Raw genomic sequence first — 22,026 nt, forward strand, 5'->3', positions numbered from 1 at the left:
TCCAGATGTGTTGCACACTTGCTAAATATAATGTAACGTGTCAATTAAATACGTTTCAGGAAGAACCTCAAAAGCCCAAGATCTTCCTAAGATCCATGAAAGTCAGTGAGGATTACTGCAACATGTGACAAATGAATAATTTGGAAGTGATTCTGTGCACACACCAATGCATGGCTTCTTTGCATCGCTATCACCTTTTTCAAGAGTTCTTTTCGAAACTGCAAATGCATTCGCTGCCTGCCTGATCTTTGTTTTCCCTTTTTTTCTTGTTTTCCCCCCTCTTCCAACTTCTGTTCCTCTTCCTGCTTTCTCTCTCTGACTATCTGACTATCTTCCCCCCTTTTGGCTTGTAGAGGATGTTTCTAATCTCACTGCGAGCGATGTCATGAATCGAGTAAATCTAGGATATTTGCAAGGTAATTTGTGTGCTGTTTATAACTCATTTACAACATGTGAGTGGTTACGTCCATCCTGTGGAGAAAGAGATTTTTGTCCTTTCACCAGCATCCATTGAAGAGTAGCGAACGACTCATCACTAGAAGATATTTCTTTTCCTCACACTTTGCCTTATCTGTTATAGATACTCTACATTTTCTAGTTATTTATGAATGAACACATCAGGACATTTAAGTTAACAGTGAATGCCATTGCTTAGAGTTGCAGGACATTTCAGAGCATCCGTATACAGAGGGGACCAGGCCGTCAGGTTAGCTGGTCGATCACAGTACTGCAACTTTACTGCATGAGTGTGTGCGTGCGTGTGCGTTTTTGTGTACTGTACGTGTGCGTATGTGTGCGTGTGTGTATATATGTATCCTGCCGGACTGAGTGGTAGATCAGCAGCCAATCTATCTCGCTCTACAATCCCTCTCTACTATCTCTCTATCTGGTCTTTTCTGCATTGTGTTCCCGTGAGGTGACGTCCCAGTTGGCTAGAGTACTGCAGGGCACAAGAGTATGGCTTCAAGAGTGGAGTGGAACATGTTATGTCTGTGGATGGAAGGCTACGAAGGTGTAGATTATAAATATAGACCTCACATATAAAAGAATAATGTGTCTCAGAAGTTTCCTGATGATATAGAGGAGGAGGAAAAGCTACGTTGCTTCCTTCACCTCCAACTTCTCTCTTTTATTTCCAGACTCCTAAGAACATATTAATCACTTTATACAATGGCCACATAGTCACAGGTAAAAAGAGAAGCAGTGCTTAAAGGTATAGTTCAACATTTTTGGCAAATTGGCCCATTGCCATAATCCCTATAGTTTTAGGAGTAGGTTCATTACCTTTAATTGTCAGTGCAAGCCATTTTTAGAACGGCGGAGCGGAGCCGCGAGCTGCTCAGAGCTACGCTACGGAGGCTCATGGGATTTCTTGGTTTCCCTCATCAAACTCATCAAATACACAATCCAACAACTCCAAAACACTTTCGTGGACAAGTTGTGACCTGCACATTCACCACGCTATGAGATAATAACAGAACGTTACCAGACAGAGTTGTTTAAGGTAAATTCATGCAAAATCGCTGATGCGCATTCCCGTCAGGGGCAGTTTTTCAGCAAGCAGTCTCTGCATTTGCATCAAAAACAACTCAGTCTCTGCTCCGCCGTTCTAAAAATAGCTTGCACCGACAATTAAAGGTAACAAACCTACTCCTAAAACTATAGGGATTATGGCAGTGGGCCAATTTGCCAAAATGTTGAACTATCCCTTTAAATTGTTAAGTTTTTCTTAAAGTTTATGGTAGTTTTTGCTAGTTAGAGTTAACCTGTATTGTTGCCTTGGCTTCCTGCAGTTTAATACAGTTTGTGCACTGATTTACAGAGAAGTAGGTGAACCCTTTAAAATGATCTGGTTTCCTGCATGAATTCATCTTAAGTGTGTATATAAACTAGTATTCAACACACACATTTAACATCCACAGTACTGGTTGGGAAAAAGAAGCCTTGGATTTCTGGTGGGTTCAGGATTTGTGTTCCCAGTTGGCTACGTCTTCAGAAACGCTACCTAAAGTCATAATTCCAACTTGGAAACTCAGAGGAACTTCAGTGACCTTGAACAGTGAATAAAAGTCGTACATGACAATGTTTATTAGACACTTAGTTTATTAAAACGTTATGTCTAATTTAATGACACAAAAACAAGACTATCACATACTGTATTGTCAGGTGATATTAACTACCAATGCTAACAATGGTTGACAAAACAGTTGCTTTTACAAACTCATAATTGAAATGCCCAACTTTCAAAGTAAATTGAATGCATCAATTCAAACATCTCTGTTAGTTTAAGCTCTGGGCTCCAACTCCTTTCTTTGAGCTGATTCTGTAGTAGATCATTCATTGTTCTGCTACACGCAGCCACCTTGTCGTTATACTTTCCTATCCAGATACAGGATAAACTTAGCGATTCATTTCAGCCCTGATGATTTGGGAGCTGTCCAGACGAGTCCTCTGAGATCTCAGAGCTTCTTTTGTAAGTCAAAGTAGCTCCAACCTTCCTTCACCTCTGATCTTGTTTCATTGATTGGACTCCAGGTTTGGGAACTCCTGACTCCAATTAGCTTTCAACTTTCACTAAGGGGTTTACAGACCTTTTCCATCCTGCACTGTGAATGTTTGAATATGAATTTGTTAGATCCATCCGACCATATTTTAAGACAAATTCATACATGGAGACAGATTATTCCAAAGGGTTCACTGACAGCAGAGTGGTGGTTATCCTGACTGCAAGTATTAGGACAGGAAAACACTTTTCACTGCACTGGCTTTGTAGTCCAGCACACAGGATTTTAAATGAAACATAATCATAACGTTAAATCTTTAATTGATACAGTTAAAGGTGTAAAAAAAAAAAATAGCATCTTGAGGCCTGTATTTTTGCTGACATCCAGTGTTTTTACTGTGGTGATTTATAAGGAATTATAGATATTGTGTTAGTATACAGTATATGGACACAGGATTTTCATACTGGCTATGGTGTTGTATGCTCAAAATGCTCTATATTTGGCTCTAAGGCTTTTGCAGTAAAGATGATTTCTGTATCTTTAGGATACAATATCTACCTATACTGATTTGCCTTATTAAGCAAAACATCACAAGTCAACATAATAAAACTTGGTGATTGTTTAGTATATCTTTTTTGGATTTGGATTTGACCTTATTTTAGTGATTGTTTTTATTGTCTTAAAGGGATAGTTCAACATTTTGACAAGTTGGCCTATTGCCATAATCCCTATAGTTTTAGCAGTAGGTTCATTACCTTTAATTGTCGGTGCAAGCTATTTTTAGAACGGCGGAGCAGAGCGGCAGGCTGCTCAGTGCTACGCTACGGAGGCTAATGGAATTTCTTGGTTTCCCTCATCAAACTCATCAAATACACAATCCAACAACTCCAAAACACTCTGGTGGACATTTGTGACCTGCACATTCACCACACTATGAGATAATGACGGAACATTTTTTGAGTTGTTTTCGAGGTAAATTCATACAAAACCGCTGATGCGGTTGTGACTTGCACATGTGAATGTGCAGGTCACAACTTGTCCACCAGAGCGTTTTGGAGTTGTTGGATTGTGTATTTGATGAGTTTGATGAGTGAAACCAAGAAATCCCATTAGCCTCCGTAGCGTAGCTCTGAGCAGCTCGCAGCTCTGCTCCGCCATTCTAAAAACAGCTTGCACCGACAAATAAAGGTAACGAACCTAATCCTAAAACTATAGGGATTATGGCAATGGGCCAGTTTGCCAAAATGTTTAACTATCCCTTTAACTATTATTGTTAATCTATACTGGTAATTTGTGTTGTTTCTTACTGTCATTTATATTTGCTGACACTTGATCACATTTATGTTGTGCAGCACTTTGGACAACTGAGGTCGTTTTTAAACGTGGTAGATAAATAAAATTTGAGTTGAGTTGTTTGATGTGTAAAACCTGATGTGCTGGATCACAGAGCCACAACAATGAAAACACTGTTTAACCGCATCACACTGTATATATATGTGTGATTTATTTTCTTTAAAACACTGCCCCACTAATGTTAAATGAGTATTTCCTGTGGCCATGGTATAATCTATATTTAATACACTGTAGTCTGCACCAGCTAATTGTGGATTAGAGGAGGAGACAAATTGGTACAGTCATGAATCCTGCCGGCATCTCTTCTCTCCGCTCACTGTTATAGGGTGTTTTTTTCAGTGTTGTTGATTTTAAAGTATGTAGGCTACAGTTAAGTCCCAGGTGATGATCCAGCTGCAGGTCGTCCTCTTCCACTCTCACACTCCCGATGTGTTCTGCTTCACTCTCAGTTTGGTTTGAGTCGCTCTGCGTTTGGTCCAGTCTGACGGATGCTGGAGCATGTCCTCTGTGTCTGTGGGTGTGTCACATGTCACTCAGGGAGGGGCGGGGATGTGTTTCTTGTTTTTTTGTTTTTTTGTTTTTGGGGTGGGTGGGTACGGACGGGGATGCTGAGTGTCGTCCTTTGGCATGGCAACCTGCCGCCTCACCAGCCTGTTGGTCCAGTGTGGAATGCGCAGGACGATCGACAAAAAAAAAAAAAAAGGGAATGCGATGGAGATCGATATGTTGCGTGGCCGCGGACGCTGTCTGCATGCTGGCTCCGTTTTCTGAAGCTGCGCATGAGGTTTCCTGTTTGAGTCAGCAGGCAGCATGGGCCGCCCTCCTCCCCCCCTTAATGCCACACAAGTGCCCTGTCAGTAACGGTTAGCCCTTCTCTCTCTTCCACCCCCCCAACCCCGCCCACCCCCCCTCGCCTGGCTTTATAAAAAAAAGGGCCACAAGCAGGTGGGTTGTCATGGAGACACATGTTGCCCTCCTTTGCCTTCCTTTGTCCATCACGCAACAACAACGCAAGTAGGAGTCACTGCCACAGAGAGAGCACACAACAACAACAACACCCATACATGCAAACAAAATACATACAGGCATGATTAACACACACACTCAGACACACACATACATACATACGTACACTCACACTCACACACACAGTATCTGGGGAATGACTGTTAAATCGATTTCCTCTTATTGATTAAGACTTTCATCAAACACTGTGCAGAATAGTTTCCATGGTTTATTCAGTTACACTGTGGATGCAATGAAATGATATTGTTGCAACTGTTGATGTGTGTATAACAGATTTAATTTAATGCATAAATAAAATGGAGTCAAATGTACATTTCTAAGTTGTGCTGTTGCTAAATAGACAGGATTAGTATGAACAGCTGTTCACTTAGCAGTGTTGTTTATATGATGAAAGGTTATTATACACTCTCTGAGCAGTGCTACTTCTTCAGGGCAACACTGGATACTAATTAGTTTTATAAGGTCATGAGAGTTGCATGGTAACTCAGGAAACCGACTGGTTTTCTAGACAGACGTAAATGCTATCATTGGCTAAGTACATAGCAATAGCAAAACTTTAAAAATATCTCTAAAACCAGTTAATTTGTTGATGTTTCCTGGAACAAAAAAAAATAAAATTGAGAGTAATGTATTACAGAATATACAATAGAACAATCTGTCAAAATAATCAATACTAAGAATGATAAATCATCTTGACGGTACAGTTTTTAATAATAGATAATTGACTGATTTACTGTCACTGCAGTTTGGATTACAAATGTGTTTACTACTCATTTCCGCAGCCTGCTACATACAAAGGTCACTGTTAATTAATGAAACCATTTGTAGCATTAAAACAGATCCAAACCAAATGACATTATTCCTATAGATATATACAGTATGTTAGTATAATGTTGTATTATTTTACATTTATGAAGGCAGATAAGTAACAAAAAAAAATCAGTACAGACGTTTTAGAAACAATGTTCACCATGGAGAACAGTAAAAATGTTCTGCTCGGTTCATATCTTGTCTGCCATCCTATCAGTGACCAAACTACTGCACATTCAGCTCTTTGTTTCCCTTTTAAAACTGTACTGTCAGCTTGATTGATGTCAGCAACATGCGCTCTCTTTTTAAAAGAAATGTGATCGTTAATCTTAATCAACAGTTGTAACAAGCATCTCTCTTCACTTTACAGCCAGTCTAGGAAAAGAGCAACATCCCCACGACTAATTATGTCAGATATTTGAACCACTTGGTCTTATTTCTGTATGTGGGTTACTCTGCCTTTGTCCTCACTTGAAAGGTTGAAAGTGGTTAGAGGGCTCATTTCCTGGCTGATGTACTGTTTAATGGGGGGAGGACGAGGGAGGGCTCCAGAGCGGCTCTGAAGGTCTTTTCTATCTCTTCTTACAGACGAGATGAACGACCACCAGAACACGTTGTCCTACGTACTCATCAATCCTCCTCCTGACACCATGCTGGAGCTCAATGACATCGTGTAAGAACCAGAACAAAAGAATATATTACTGTCTTCATCTTTTATTTCCTTTCCTTTTTTTTTTTACATTTATCCACTGGACTTTACTTTGCCTTTGCTGTGAGAGTGTTCGTTTCCAGCCTCATTTCAAGAGTCGGTTGCCGTTTCATTTCACAGTGTAATTTACTGTTTGAATTAGAGATGTGGGCAAAGATAGGAGGAGAGGAACAGGCCATCAGAGGATACTGCAGTTATACAAGAGCATATCTCTAAAAAGGTTGATAATTGCAGGAAGGGCACACATTTCTACACAAGTAGACAAAAATATATCGTGTTTAAATTAGTAGTGAGTCTGATGTTATAATAAATAAACCAAATTGTGTACCGTACTGACTCAAATATAAGACCCTGATTATCAGAATGAGAAACTGATTTATTGCCAGGTAGTTATACAGTACAACTTGATTATACAGCTACGAGGAATTTCCTTTGGTGACAGGCAAGGTGTATATATGACATAGTAGCACAAGACAGCAATACTCACATGGACATAATATATGTATAATAGCCTATACTGTATATAAATGTAATATTGTAATATAGTGAAATACTAATATATTGTTACAAAATATTTACAATGTAGGCATTACGGTAGCAGTGGGGGTAAGAAGCTGTTTTTGTGCCAAGAGGTTTTGGTCCTGATGGACCGCAACTATAAAACATTTAAAGAACAACCCCTTCCCTTTTCAAAACCTTTCGAACCTCAACTTTTGTAAGACTTAAAATATTTGTCTGTATTATATTTGAAAATAATAAAACACACTGGAGTAAGCGAGTATCTTTTTGGACTTACCATCTCTGATACATTATATTCTGTGACACAATATCTCTCTGCTGCTTTTATCGCTGTCATCTTAAAGGTTTGCATCGAGACTTCTCTTCATCTCTTTGTGAACTCGCCTTACTTTTGAGCCACTTTGTTCAGGACGTTCAGGAAGTCTCTGTGCTTCTCGATTATTCAGGCCGCCTTAGGAAGGAGGTATTAGGCGCCACCTGCTGTTGTGGATGTGTATTGTTTTGTATTTACAAGTCTGAAGACTCTGAATATAGGGCGACCTCACTTTTTCATAAAATATTCATATGGAAGAAAATGAAAAAAAAAAAAAATTCAGGTCAATACATTATATCCCATTCAGATTTTTAAAAAACTTTTACTACTGTGTAAAAAAAAAAACGGTTTTGTACTGTACAGATGTGCACAGGAAATACACAAATACATTTATCATTTTACATTTACAGTATCATTAAGTGACAACAGTATCACACCACAGTCAAACCACATCTCTTTGGTAATATATAATTGTTATCAGGAGTAACAAAACAAGTGTGAGCTATTATCACAATTTCTTGGACATCTCACTTTTCTATCTTTGCTGTTCACGACCAGCTATTTTGAAATTTTTTTTTAGCTCTGAGACATTTCAGCTTTGATTTTGGTGATTAATTTTCATTGCTAAAGTTCAGAGTCCAGTTTTTTTCAGCTGTTACACTATAATCCTTCAGCCTCTCTGCTCCATTCTGCCTGATAATGTGGATTTCCTCTCTGCAGGTACATTATCCGGTCCGACCCACTGGCCCACATGCCAGAGGACTCACAGGCGGGGCAGCCACACAGCACCAGGAACCAGCAGGACTTTGGCACAGAGACGAGAGACGAGACTCACCTCTGAAACCCCAACACACCTACTGTAAACACCCAAACCCAAGCTACCCCCCCCCCCCCTCCCAACCAGTCCTCGACACCCTGACCCTTAACTCTCTTAAGACGGAGCTGGTTTGTCTCGCGCAGATGAAGAAGACTCGTCTCGGGCCAAGGAACAGAACAGCTGTCTGTAGTGAATGTGCATTATGTGTCTCTCGGGCTCAGACCAGAAACAATCGCCACGGCGCTGAGAGATCGGCTGGTTCCCACTGAGCTGCTACAGGAGGATGCATGAAGAGTGCCTCGTCATCGACCCCCCCTCACTCACACACACACACACACACTCACACACTTTAACTAACTCTACTAACACACACCGCCCCTCATCTGAAACTAAGATCCGGGCACTGGAAATCGACCCCCTCCTCCCTCCTCCCCCCTCTAACCAAAGGTCTGAGAGACTGGGTTTGCTGTTGTGAGAGGCTCTTTGGACAGACTGAGGATTTTTTTCTCTGTTTTTGTTTTTGTTTTTGTGCACATATAAGAAATCAAATCATCATTTCACCCGACTCGTTTTGCTCCGGGGTGAAGTTGCCCTCACGCCGCGACTCAGACCAACCGACCTCCTCCTCTACACCTGTTTCTACCTAAACCGAATCTCGGGGCAACGACACCCTCCGCCACCGTCTTGTTTTCTAAAGAGAACGGTAAATGCTCTGAAATAAGGCGCTATTCAAGCATTTACTATGACATCACTACATGTGCACTTTCCTTAATTTATTACTTTGTTATTCGTTTGGTTTGTATTGACTGTTTGCATTCTCTTTATCAGACAGGATTTTAATTTTCTTTACGAGCACAAACTTTTTTACGACAAACTGTCCTCTGGCATTTTTAATCAGCCATGTAAAAAAAAAGAAAGAAAGAAAAAGTTCTGTTATGTTTTTTGAAAGCTAATTTTTGTTGTAGCTATTGTCAAAAAGTGATTATTGTTAATTTATTTAATTATTTTAAGAGTCTCCAATCATGTCTGCTTTACTCAATGTGCCATTTTGTTATTCTTTCTTTGTAAATATATTTAAATGTTTAAATTTCTACATTACGGTATGTGCCATTCTGCATCTATTTTTATGATATCAGTGTTAGTGGGGTTTCTTTGTCTTTATTTCTGAGCCTGACCATTACCCAGTACATAAATCTTCAGTATAGAAATGGGACTCGTTCATACAAAATATGAATTACTTATTAATATCAGCTATTGAAACAATCACAAATTCAGTTAATGTTAATGAAACAGCCCCCAGTGCACACTACTTAATTTGCCAGTATAGTTTATCGTGATTTTTCCATATAATAAGCTATTTTTAGAAAAATATTTGTCTTATTTTTGTCGATAAGTTTAGGAGTATTTCTGTTGTTTATAGCTGTAGTTTTTTTTTTGTTTGTTTGTTTTTGTTTTTTTGGTGAAATGTGTCATTGGATATTTAAAAGAGCAGCTCGACACCTCTTACATCGGTATGAATAATATAGAGCTACAGGAAGCAAGAGATTATCTTATGTTAGCTTAATTTAGCTTAGTTTAACATGGAAGCAGAGGGAAACATCAAGTAGCACTTTTAAAGCTTGCTGCTGTAATAAACATGTCATATCTTGCTGTGACCGTTTTCACTTTTCAGAGCATTAAACAAAATGCAATGTGTTAATTTGTGATCTTAGGCTGGCTGTTTCCCCACACTTCCAGTGTTTATGCTAAGCTAGGCTAACATCTTTTGGCTGTTGGCTGTTATTTAGTTTATAGGGATGAGAATCATCGAACTCTGAGAGAGAAAGTTAATCATGTGTGCTACAGGTTCTCAAAAAGGATTTGATATATTAATATCAGACAAGTTAAATATCAAGTATTGATCCAGTGTTAGTCAGGTTAGTGTTCTTCTTTGGACTTGAATTTATTTGGAGTTGATCGTTACATAACTCTTTAATGAGTTGCAGTAGAAGTGGCAGCAGAACAGTTTTTGCACAGATATTGACATGCAACAGTTGAATCTGTTTCAGTCTTGTAATCTTGTTTCCAAATGAGCTTGGAAATATACTTGAGATGAAGTGCTCTCCTTTTCCAGATTGTACAGGCCACGTGTGTGTGTAGGAGCGTTGCTGTGCAGCATTTTAAATCTTTTCATTTTTTCAGCTCTATGGTTGGTTCATTGACTGTAAATAGTATCTTTATGATATTCACCGTTTGCCATTTTTTACAATTGTTTTGCTTTCAGTCTTGTCTGTATGATTTAAAAAGTGAAAGAGGACTTGAACTATTTTTGCACTAAGCTCTGCGGGGATGTCTAGAGCAAAACAGCATGACCCTTTAAGCTGAATCTGTACAACACAGCGGACAGTATTCAACCATTCCTGTGAAGCAAAGACAGCCAGATGTGCAGTATTGTGCACATGCACACCTTGCAGATGTTTGCAAAGCTTATACGTGCCATTTTTATTTTCACGACAAAGATGAAGTGATAGCTCTGATGAAGGAATCTTAAAATGTATTGTTTTCTCTTTGAAATCTGCCTTTTGTGGAGGAATCAGCATAAGCTTTTTTTTTCTCTCTCTCTCTATGTTTTACAATTTATATATTTTGCAAAGAGTCCAGTTGAATTGAACTGTTGATCTTTGCTCAGCAGCCCCTCAGAAGTGTCAGTTTACAGGGCAGGAGAGCTGAGGAGTGAAAGCACGAGCGACCACGATGGAGGATACGATCGGTGTGTTGATCCATTCATTCAACGTCTTCCTGGGTCCTCACTTCACAACACTCCACAACCAAATCACTTCAGATCTCCTACTGTCCGTACTTACAATACCACAAGGGGCATGCAAACACTTTAAAGAAAAAAGCATGTTTTGATATACAAGCTTGCCAAGAACGATACATTTTGTACATTTAGGACATTTAATGTGATGTCCCGTCCTTAGAGAAACCCATAATCAAGTCAACTGCTTGCAAGTTGGATCCATTATTTGATACTGTGTATTTATATGAATGGAACATGCATGTCGTCTCGGTGTTATCAGAAACCTCCGTATTATGTTTACCTCCACTTTGTTTTTAAGTCACGTGTCAAAAAGGGGTTGATCCATTTTGTACTATTTCTTATGAGAAGCGAGTGTCCTTCTCCGTATATAAAATATGAACAAATAAATGCTGCATGCAGCCAGATCTAATGAATGAACGGGTGTTTTTATTTCTTCTCAGGTGTTCAAGTGACAGAACAAACATGATCACTCACAAATGATGTGTAATTCAACAACTGCTACGACTTGTTCAACTGGCAATAAAAAGTTATGGCGTCATAGTGAAGTTGTTAAATGAGATTAAACAAAATTCTGCCACAGTTCATGAATTTGAATAGTTTTGTAAATTTTCTATAACATTTGCTTTTTACTCTCTTAAAGCAGAAGTAAGTGGTCCGGTCGTTTTCGCTAATGCTGCGTTCCAGGCAGGCTTTTGAAATCGTAAATTACAGCTTCAAGTCACAACTTACGACTTTGTAGCGTTCCAGGCAACCCACTCGTGTTTTTCCGACCTGTTTTACCGGTGAAAGTCACTATAACGGCCACTCGTAACTTCTGACCCGTGAACTCGTACCAGATCGAACTGGTACCACTTCACGGTCGGAAAAATACGAGTTTCCTTGAACGCACCATAACAGTCCTCGTCGCTACGTCGCCACATTCACGCATGCATGCCGTTCTCTCTCCTCATTGGATAAAAACTGTAGGATACGATAAATGTTTTCTCTTCGGCTCAGAGCAGAGCAGAGTGACTGACAGACCCGTGTTTCAGTCCAAACACTCTATGTAAGTGATTGCTGTCGGAAGATATAACTATTTAAGACTTATATTAACACAAATATATCACTTACTTCTGCTTTAAGACATCACAGTTTTTTTTTTGTTGTTGTTGTTGTTTTTTTTTACAAAACATGACATAAGACCCGATGACTTTAATAATAATACAAGTCAGTTTATCCAAACAACGCCTGTAAGGAAATTCTCCGACGTGTTCGGAGGAGTGCAGAGCCACTAGAGCAGCCGAGCGGCAGCAGCGGCTCACAGAGGCGGTCAACCTCCGGGTGTCGCGGTAAATTGAGCACTGTACAATGAGCGCGGCACGGCGCATTTACTGTTTATTAACAGCCAAGCGCGGTGTGTGTGTGTGTGTGTCGTGAGAGAGACAGCAGGTAGAGGGGCTGACTGGCAGAGATGAGAGACAGTGAAGCTGTTCTTTTTTTCTGTGAGAGACTGCTGCGGCGGACCCAAACGAAACTGTGGCGGCTGATTAATGGAAAACACTGGTATAGTAACGTTATGCCGTTTCCAATTCAGCCACAGTGTCACTGTCACAGCATCAGCTGCCCTGCTGTGGAGAGTTGATGCACGCTCCCGCACCAGCTTGGCTGATGGCTGCAGTAACCCTGACGGCCGCTACGGACGTTGTATCGCTAATGAGTTTTATTCCTTGATCTTGCCTCAAGCTCCTTTAAAGGCCCCATGCTGTGCACTTTTCTCTGGGTTTATTTACCTGCTGATATCCCTAACAAGATGTATCATTGGTTTTGAGTACCTGTGATCTGCTTAATATCGTTTATACTGCCCCTTTCTGTTGCCTCTTTCTGGAGCTCTACCAGGCACAGATCATTTGGCCAATCAGAAGAGAGAATGAGAACCTCTCCTCTGATTGGCTGACTGTTTTTGAGCGGCATGTGTTCGGGCCAATCACAGGCAAGTAACTGAAACCTAAGCTGCATTCATAAGAATCGAAAAAAAACAACTGCTCACGGTGGGCGGAGTTCCCTTGTGTGTGACATCACAGAAAGGAGGAAGTGCTATCTGCTCGTCTTAAAGAGAATGTTCCTACAAATGGGCGGTGTGCGTTTCTCCGTTTATGACCAGTTTGATGCATGGGGCAGTATATACGTGGCCCAGAGACCTCCCCAAGCACGGAAAAATAACCAAAATCACATTTTTCATGCCATGGGGCCTTTAAATACAATAAAGATTTTAAAAAATCAAATAGAAAACAGACATTCATACCATAATTTACAGCAATGTGGAATCAATCTATGAGAAACACAATATAACAATAACCCATATCCCTCTATGACATTTAAATAAGATTATCTGAGAGGTCTTATGCAAAATCCTCAGTGTCTCTGTGTAGTATAGCTTCAGTAAATCAGGACAAACTGAGTCATGTTTTAACCAAGACATTTACATCATTACTGGCACCTGTTTCCCAACTACAAAACAACAGATCAATAAAAAAGAAATATTAAAAGGAACAACGAGGAGTTTCTGTTTGGTTGTAAAAAAGTCTCACGTTAATGTGGATGAATCTACACTACCCACACTATCGTTTTGTCTCTATTGTTATTTTGTTATTATTAGTGGTGGCAGAAATGCTGGTCGAGCCGACCAGCGTTTCTTTACTTTCGGTTTCGTGGCGAGTCATGAGAATAACGCAGCCGAATCGCCGTTTATGGTCAGAACTACGACGGTATGTGATCGTCTTCGAACCTCTGACTTTAATTCTTGATGAATGAAAACATGAGTCCGTCAAAGAATTTTACGGTGCGTGCGGAGGCTCATAAATGTAGTGTGAAAATGCTTCGCTTTTCCAAAACTCCTCGTTGTCCCTTTAATGAGACGCTCAAAAACTAAAACTGCTCATGAACAAATGGTCACAAAATGGGGAAAAAAAATCAAAACATCAGTACAGTGAATGTGTGGATAAACAACTATATGGTATGTTGTGTGACAAAACAAGATGCTGATAATGAGGACAATAAACATGTGAACAATTTTTTCTCTTGATGATGATGATGAATGATGATGTGATACTCTCAGCATTTTGTTTTAAATTTTCTCAGATATTAATTTTGATGGTAAGAATGGACATGATTAAAAAAAATTGTTCAGTGAATGTTACACAGTATACAGTACCCACTAAACTAAACTGCTGATCAGTATAATGAGATATTCATTAACTGTGATTTAAAGACACAATGACAGATGAGCAGGTGTAGAAGCAGGTTGGCTGTGAAGTGTGATGATGAGTTTAGAGTTTAATAAACCTCAAACCATCATGATTAACGTACCTTAACATCACAGACTGATCTCAGTGCGACAGATTTTGATATCAGAGGTTTCAGCATCACCAGATTTTCCTATTTCGAAAAATGGGAAGAGTTTCTCAGTGAAAGTGTCTCTGTAAGTGTAGATGTGAGTCATGTCTTCAGGGTCGTAGAAGGACACCTCCCCCCTTTCATAGTCCAGCTGAACTCTGATCCTCTGACTCTTCTTTATTGTCAAAGGCTTACCATCACCATTGGTGTATTTTCCATCACCATACAATAAACTCCAGACTCCATCTTTTGGTGAAGCTCCTCGTTCTCCCTTCCTGTCAACTGACTCTTTAGCCAAACCCACAGTCCAGCCAGGATGATCTCCCACCTCCACCTCCCAGCTGTGTTTCCCTGAGCTGAAGCCCTCAGAGCCCAGAACGTTGGGATACTGAGTGTTTCTCTCTGGATTGTCAGGAAGCTGCTGCTTTGTGTCTCCATTTCTCACACTGGTCAGATCTTCAGACAGGTGGAGCCATTTGTTTGCAGTGTTTGGGTCCAGGATGACAGGAGTGAAGTGGACCTTCTCCTTGATTTTCTCCTTGATCTTCTCCCAGACTCTGAAGGACAGGTTGCCCAGGTGTTTGGCCTCATCTATCAGAGCTCCTGAGAGCAGCTGTGGATCTGACAGTGAGCACTGGGCTCTGGCTCTGGTCTGAGTGGCTTTATAACTGCTGAGGAACGCCACCTTGTGTTTCTGCAGCTCTTCTTCAACAGCACACATACTGTCTGACAGAGAGGAGATCCGCTCCTCAATCATCTTCATCTCTCTGCTCATAGTCTTCCCCTTCTGCTCCTCTTCCTCCCTCAGAGCTGCCAGTCTGGACTCCTCTTCCTCTTTCAGGAGCTGGTGGAGCTTGTTGAACTCTGCTCTGATCTGCCTCTCTGTGGACAACAGCTGCTTCTTGGAGTGTTGGATCATTTCATCGTATGTTTTCTTCACTTGTTTGTATTTTTTCCTCTTGTCCTTCAGAGACTTTAAGTCAGATTCCAGCAGCTCCTTCAGGTCACTGACTGCTTCTTCTACAGGAACCACCTCGTGACTCTGGTGGACAGAAACATCACAGACAGGACACACAACTCGATCTTCATCCGTACAGAACAATTTAGGCTCCTCTTCATGCCTACTACAGACCACCTCATCCTCCTTCTTTCTTTTTTTCACAGGTGAACCACTGCTTTCCCCCTCAACAAAGATGGAGTCCGTCTCTGATGATGCAGTTTTCTGGCTCCCAGCAAAGGAATCAGCCAGATCCTTTAGTGTAAGATTGACATCTGGATAATCCTTTGAAGATCGTCTTTTACAAATGGGACAGTATTTGTTTTCAGCTTGTTCCCAGGATTGTTGCAGGCAGCTTGAACAGAAACTGTGGTTGCAGCCCAGAGACACAGGATCTCTGAAAGTCTCTGAACAAACATGGCAACTCAGGTAATCTTCCAAGACAGAACCTTTCCTAGCCATTTCAGCAAAACTCACCGAGTTACAGTCCTCAACTTTCCTCTTACAGTCCTCTAAATGTGTGTTTTCCAGTAGAGATCTCACACACTGTAAGGGCGTCTCAGCTCTGATCAACACTGTCTATTTTCACTTCCTCTCTACCTGTGTCACTGAATGTCACCTGTCCTGTTCTGCTTGTTTGTCTGCAGCAGTTTTTACATTATTGCTTTATTCACTCAAAGTCATGTGGATCTTTTTCACTTATTGGTTAAACATTTTTGAAACAACATCAGGGTAAACACATCCGCTTTTATTTAATTATTTGCAGATTTTTCTTCAGCTTTTAATGAGATGCAATTACATATTTTAATTGAGAGACTAGCGTCTTATTTAAATCTGCCTGATCAGCTTTTAGCCTTGCTTTTAAATTATTTAACAAACAGGACACGGCAGGTTTTAGTCAATGGGGTCTTGTGTCCTCTCTCCATTACTTTGTATTTTATATACTGACAGCTGCAGCAGCCTTAAAGCAGATAGCTTCCTTGTTACATTTTTTAGATGACACTGCTCTGTTGTCACTTGCTTGCAAGTTGGATCCATTATTTGATGCTGTGTATGTGGCAAGGTGAAGAGGGCCTGGGCGGGGATTGAACCAACACCTCCCGTACGGTGTACATTTTAGGACATCCTCAGGTGTCAGGCTTCAGCCTCAGACTTTAGATGAAAAGGCATAAGGTCTCAGGAAAACCTCTGTCAGGTGTCCACTAAACAGCCTCCAAAAAAAGACGTCAGACCAAAAGGCATCAGAAAAAAGGCGTCAGACCAAAAGGCAACAGAAAAAAGGCGTCAGAAAAAAGACGTCAGACCAAAAGGCATCAGAAAAAAGGCGTCAGAAAAAAGATGTCAGACCAAAAGGCATCAGAAAAAAGGCGTCAGAAAAAAAGGCGTCAGACCAAAAGGCAACAGAAAAAAGGCGTCAGAAAAAAGTCGTCAGACCAAAAGGCATCAGAAAAAAGGCGTCAGAAAAAAGACGTCAGAAAAAAGGTGTCAGACCAAAAGGCATCAGAAAAAAGGCGTCAGACCAAAAGGCAACAGAAAAAAGGTGTCAGAAAAAAGACGTCAGACCAAAAGGCATCAGAAAAAAGGCGTCAGAAAAAAGGCGTCAGACCAAAAGGCGTCAGAGAAAAGGCGTCAGAAAAAAGGCGTCAGACCAAAAGGCGTCAGAAAAAAGATGTCAGACCAAAAGGCGTCAGAAAAAAGTCGTCAGACCAAAAGGCATCAGAGAAAAGGCGTCAGAAAAAAGGCGTCAGACCAAAAGGCGTCAGAAAAAAGGCGTCAGACCAAAAGGCGTCAGAAAAAAGACGTCAGACCAAAAGGCATCAGAAAAAAGGCGTCAGAAAAAAAGGTGTCAGACCAAAAGGCATCACAAAAAAGGCGTCAGAAAAAAGGCGTCAGACCAAAAGGCATCAGAAAAAAGGCGTCAGACCAAAAGGCAACAGAAAAAAGGTGTCAGAAAAAAGACGTCAGACCAAAAGGCATCAGAAAAAAGGTGTCAGAAAAAAGGCGTCAGAAAAAAGGCGTCAGACCAAAAGGCGTCAGAAAAAAGGTGTCAGACCAAAAGGCGTCAGAAAAAAGTCGTCAGACCAAAAGGCATCAGAGAAAAGGCGTCAGAAAAAAGGCGTCAGACCAAAAGGCATCATCTCTCTCGCGCTCTTTTTAGGTATATAAACACAAATAGACCACAAACGCAAACACAGGGCTATTGTATTTGTCAATCGCAGTATTTTATTTTGAAAATTGCTTTAATTTTGAAAATTAACTGGATTCTCTCGTGTTTCTGTGGGTAACTTCCTGCCCAGATTGATGCGATCGTTCGCGATCCACACACAAAATGGACCAAAACAATCGCTGCAGGGCGCGAGCCGGCTGCGGAGGTGCGTGCCGCGGTGCGTCTGGTGTGAACAACACAATCGGTTAACAAGGACGCCGGTAGGAAACAGGCCCATTCTGCGTCTATTCGTGGCACTTCTGCATCCGGTGTGAACCTGCCGTTAGATATTGGAGACGCGTGTTCCTTTCGGGGCAGTCTCTTTTCTGCACGTCAGCTCGTTACCGGTGTTGTGTTTCGATGACGTCATTAAATACAGCGATAGATAAATAAATTACTAGTCTGCCCGCTCCAAAAAAAAATGCCTCAACTGAATCAAAGTTTGAAGAAATAAAAATAGTCAGTTTTTAATCTGACATCTTTTTTCTGACGTCCCTAACCCTTTTTACGCCTTTTTTCTGACACCTTTTGGTGTGACGCCTTCTGGTGTGACATCTTTTGGTGTGACGCCTTTTGGTGTGACGCCTTTTTACTGACGCCTTTTTTCTGACGCCTTCTGGTCTGACGCCTTTTTTCTGACGCCTTTTTTCTGATGCCTTTTGGTCTGACGCCTTTTTTCTGACGTCTTTTTTCTGATACCTTTTGGTCTGACGCCTTTTTTCTGACGCCTTCTGGTCTGACACCTTTTTTCTGACGCCTTTTGGTCTGACGCCTTTTTTCTGATGCCTTTTGGTCTGACGCCTTTTTTCTGACGTCTTTTTTCTGATACCTTTTGGTCTGACGCCTTTTTTCTGACGCCTTCTGGTCTGACGCCTTTTTTCTGACGCCTTTTGGTCTGACGCCTTTTTTCTGACGCCTTCTGGTCTGACGTCTTTTTTCTGATGCCTTTTGGTCTGACGCCTTTTTTCTGATGCCTTTTGGTCTGACGCCTTTTTTCTGATGCCTTTTGGTCTGACGTCTTTTTTCTGAGGCTGTTTAGTGGACACCTGACAGAGGTTTTCCTGAGACCTTATGCCTTTTCATCTAAAGTCTGAGGCTGAAGCCTGACAACTGAGGATGTCCTAAAATGTACACCGTACTCCCGGGTAAGAGTCATGCGCGCTTGCCACTTGGCCAAAGGGACATCCCCTTGGCCAAGTAGCATGATCAATTGGGGGCATAGTGACAGGAACCTCAACTGTCACATCTCTCCCCCTCTTTTCACAAGCACGTCCTCGTGCTTCCGCGCAGGCTGCCACACATTAGGAATCCATGGACCCACCCCTAGTGCTACATGGATCCTGCCAACAACGCCAGAATGTGGCAAGGTGAAGAGGGCCCGGGCGGGGATTGAACCCACACCTCCCGGGTAAGAGTCATGCGCGTTCGCCACTTAGCCATGTAGCCAGGGCGCATGATCAATTGGGGCCATAGTGACAGGAACCTCAACTGTCACATGTATATGAATGGAACATGTCGTCTCGGTGTTATCAGAAATCTCCGTATTATGTTTACCTCCACTTTGTTTTTAAGTCACGTGTCAAAAAGGGGTTGATCCATTTTGTACTATTTCTTATGAGAAGCGAGTGTCCTTCTCCGTATATAAAATATGAACAAATAAATGCTGCATGCAGCCAGATCTAATGAATGAACAGGTGTTTTTATTTCTTCTCAGGTGTTCAGGTAACAGAACAAACAATGATCACTCACAGTTGATGTGTAATTCAACAACTGCTACGACTTGTTCAACCGGCAATAAAAAGTTGTGGCGTCATAGTGAAGTTGTTAAATGAGATTAAACAAAATTCTGCCACAGTTCATGAATTTGAATAGTTTTGTAAATTTTCTATAACATTTGCTTTTTCCTGACATCACTGTTTTTTGTTGTTGTTTTTTTAAAAAAAAAAACATGACATAAGACCCCATGAATTTAAAATAATACAAGTAAATTAAATACAATAAAGATTTTTTTTTTTAATCAAATAGAAAACAGATATTCATACCATAATTTACAGCAATGTGGCATCAATCTATGAGAAACACAATATAACAATAACCCATATCCCTCCATGACATCACACAGTTTTTAATAAGATTATCTGAGAGGTCTGAATGCAAAACCCTCAGTGTCTCTCTGTGTAGTACAGCTTTAGTAAATCAGGACAAACTGCGTCATGTTTTAACCAAGAAACAGTATTAATTCATTGTGAAGAAAAAAGCACAAGGAGGGATGAAACGGAAATTGTCGTAATGATGATAGAGAATCAAACATGTCTGACAGTTTAACAGGAATTAGCATTTCATTGTAAACATCTGATGATAAAATGTATCATTACTGGCACCTGTTTCCCAACTATAAAACAACAGATCAATAAGTGATGAAATCATCAAAAAAAAATTTTTTTTTTAAATAATGAGAGGCTCTAAAACTAAAACTGCTCACAAACAAACAGCCACAAAAAGGGAAAGAAAATCAAAACATCAGATGTGTGGTCAAACGACTATATACCGGTATGTTGTGTGACACGAAACAAGATGCTGAAAACCAGGACAATAAACATGTGAACAAGTTTATCTCTTGATAATGATGTGATACACTCTCATCATTTTGTTTTAAGTCTTCTCAGATATTAATCGTGATGGTAAAAATGGATATGATAAAAAAAAACTGTTCAGTTTACACAGTATACACACTAAACTAGACTGCTGATCAGTCTAATGAGAAATTGATTAATTGTGATATAAAGACAAAATGACAGCAAAATTAGTTTAGAGTTTAATAAACCTGAAACCATCATGATTAACGTACCTTAACATCACAGACTGATCTCAGTGTGACAGATTTTGATATCAGAGGTTTCAGCATCACCAGATTTTCCAATTTCAAAAAATGGGAAGAGTTTCTCAGTGAAAGTGTCTCTGTATGTGTAGATGTGAGTCATGTCTTCAGGGTCGTAGAAGGACACCTCCCCCCTTTCATAGTCCAGCTGGACTCTGACCCTCTGGAGACTCTTCTTCACTGTCAAAGGCTTACCATCACCATTGGTGTATTTTCCATCACCATACAATAAACACCAGACTCCATCTTTTGGTGAAGCTCCTCGTTCTCCCTTCCTGTCAACTGACTCTTTAGCCAAACCCACAGTCCAGCCAGGATGATCTCCCACCTCCACCTCCCAGCTGTGTTTCCCTGAGCTGAAGCCCTCAGAGCCCAGAACGTTGGCATAGTAAGTGTTTCTCTCTGGATTGTCAGGAAGCTGCTGCTTTGTGTCTCCATCTCTCACACTGGTCAGATCATCAGACAGATGTAGGATGGGATATGCAGTGTTTGGGTCCAGGATGACAGGAGTGAAGTGGACCTTCTCCTTGATCTTCTCCTTGATCTTCTCCCAGACTCTGAAGGACAGGTTGCCCAGGTGTTTGGCCTCATCTATCAGAGCTCCTGAGAGCAGCTGTGGATCTGACAGTGAGCACTGGGCTCTGGCTCTGGTCTGAGTGGCTTTATAACTGCTGAGGAACGCCACCTTGTGTTTCTGCAGCTCTTCTTCAACAGCACACATACTGTCTGACAGAGAGGAGATCCGCTCCTCAATCATCTTCATCTCTCTGCTCATAGTCTTCCCCTTCTGCTCCTCTTCCTCCCTCAGAGCTGCCAGTCTGGACTCCTCTTCCTCTTTCAGGAGCTGGTGGAGCTTGTTGAACTCTGCTCTGATCTGCCTCTCTGTGGACAACAGCTGCTTCTTGGAGTGTTGAAACATTTCATCGTATGTTTTCGCCACTTTTTTATATTTTTTCCTCTTGTCCTTCAGAGACTTTAAGTCATATTTCAGCTGCTCCTTCAGGTCACTGACTGCTTCTTCTACAGGAACCACCTCGTGACTCTGGTGGACAGAAACATCACAGACAGGACACACAGCTCGATCTTCATCCTTACAGAACAATTTAGGCTCCTCTTCATGTTTACTACAGACCACCTCATCCTCCTTCTTTCTTTTTTTCACAGGTGAACCACTGCTTTCCCCCTCAACTAAGATGGAGCCTGTCTCTGATGATCCAGATTTCTGGCTCCCAGCAAAGGAATCAGCCAGATCCTTTAGTGTAAGATTGATATCTGGATAATCCTTTGAAGATTTCCTTTTACAGATGGGACAGTTTTTGTTTTCAGCTTGTTCCCAGAATTTGTTCAGGCAGCTTGAACAGAAACTGTGGTTGCAGCCCAGAGACACAGGATCTCTGAAAGTCTCTGAACACACATGGCAACTCAGGAAACTTTCAAAGAGAGCAGCTTTCTCAGCCATTTCAGCAAAACTCACCGAGTTACTGAGTCCTCAACTTTCCTCTTACAGTCCTCTGAAGGTGTGTTTTCCAGTAGAGATCTCACACACTGTAAGGGCGTCTCAGCTCCGATCAACACTGTCTGATTTATTTTCACTTCCTCTCCACCTGTGTCACTGAATGTCACCTGTCCTGTTCCGCTTGTTTATCTGCAGCAGTTTTTACATTGTTGTTTTGTTCATTCAAAGTCATGTGGATCTTTTTCATTTATTGGTTAAATATTTTT

At 41.0% G+C, this 22,026-nt stretch overlaps 3 protein-coding genes across 5 annotated transcripts in view; 1 reads left to right on the plus strand and 2 right to left on the minus strand.

The window, feature by feature from the left end:
• kcnt1b (potassium sodium-activated channel subfamily T member 1b) overlaps positions 1-11,264 on the plus strand; it is an 80,784-nt gene extending 69,520 nt beyond the window's left edge. Inside the window, exons 33-36 of one of the 3 annotated variants that reach the window (XM_085786293.1) lie at positions 354-416; positions 656-706; positions 6,282-6,366; positions 7,955-11,264. In XM_085786293.1, the coding sequence (XP_085642419.1) occupies positions 354-416; positions 656-706; positions 6,282-6,366; positions 7,955-8,075 (320 nt within the window). In that variant the 3' untranslated portion in view covers positions 8,076-11,264. The remainder of the gene's footprint in view (positions 1-353; positions 417-655; positions 707-6,281; positions 6,367-7,954) is intronic. The other 2 variants (XM_085786294.1, XM_085786295.1) reach the window with 2 other exon arrangements.
• A 2,857-nt stretch (positions 11,265-14,121) lies between these two features.
• On the minus strand, positions 14,122-15,682 carry LOC146981246 (nuclear factor 7, brain-like). Its single transcript, XM_085788142.1, has 2 exons — positions 15,413-15,682; positions 14,122-15,370 (listed from the first exon to the last, which is right to left on the minus strand). The coding sequence occupies exons 1-2, from the start codon at positions 15,680-15,682 to the stop codon at positions 14,204-14,206; spliced, it is 1,437 nt and encodes a 478-aa protein (XP_085644268.1). The 3' UTR covers positions 14,122-14,203.
• Positions 15,683-20,175: 4,493 nt separating this feature from the next.
• Positions 20,176-21,899, minus strand: LOC146981247 (nuclear factor 7, ovary-like). Its single transcript, XM_085788144.1, has one exon. The coding sequence runs from the start codon at positions 21,761-21,763 to the stop codon at positions 20,282-20,284; it is 1,482 nt and encodes a 493-aa protein (XP_085644270.1). The 5' UTR covers positions 21,764-21,899; the 3' UTR covers positions 20,176-20,281.
• Between the last annotated feature and the right edge of the window lie 127 nt (positions 21,900-22,026).

The sequence above is a fragment of the Trachurus japonicus genome, chromosome 9 (assembly GCF_045865225.1).
Source record: "Trachurus japonicus isolate A0001 chromosome 9, Traja_1.0".
Classification (NCBI taxonomy): domain Eukaryota; kingdom Metazoa; phylum Chordata; class Actinopteri; order Carangiformes; family Carangidae; genus Trachurus; species Trachurus japonicus.

Excerpts from the sequence above, each read along its gene's own strand:
- LOC146981247 (XM_085788144.1), bottom strand. The coding sequence starts at position 21,763 with ATGGCTGAGAAAGCTGCTCTCTTTGAAAGTTTCCTGAGTTGCCATGTG.
- LOC146981246 (XM_085788142.1), bottom strand. The coding sequence starts at position 15,682 with ATGGCTAGGAAAGGTTCTGTCTTGGAAGATTACCTGAGTTGCCATGTT. Across the intron at positions 15,371-15,412 it reads CAGAGACGGACTCCATCTTT|AAGGAGGATGAGGTGGTCTG; the intron begins GTTGAGGGGGAA and ends AAAAAAAGAAAG.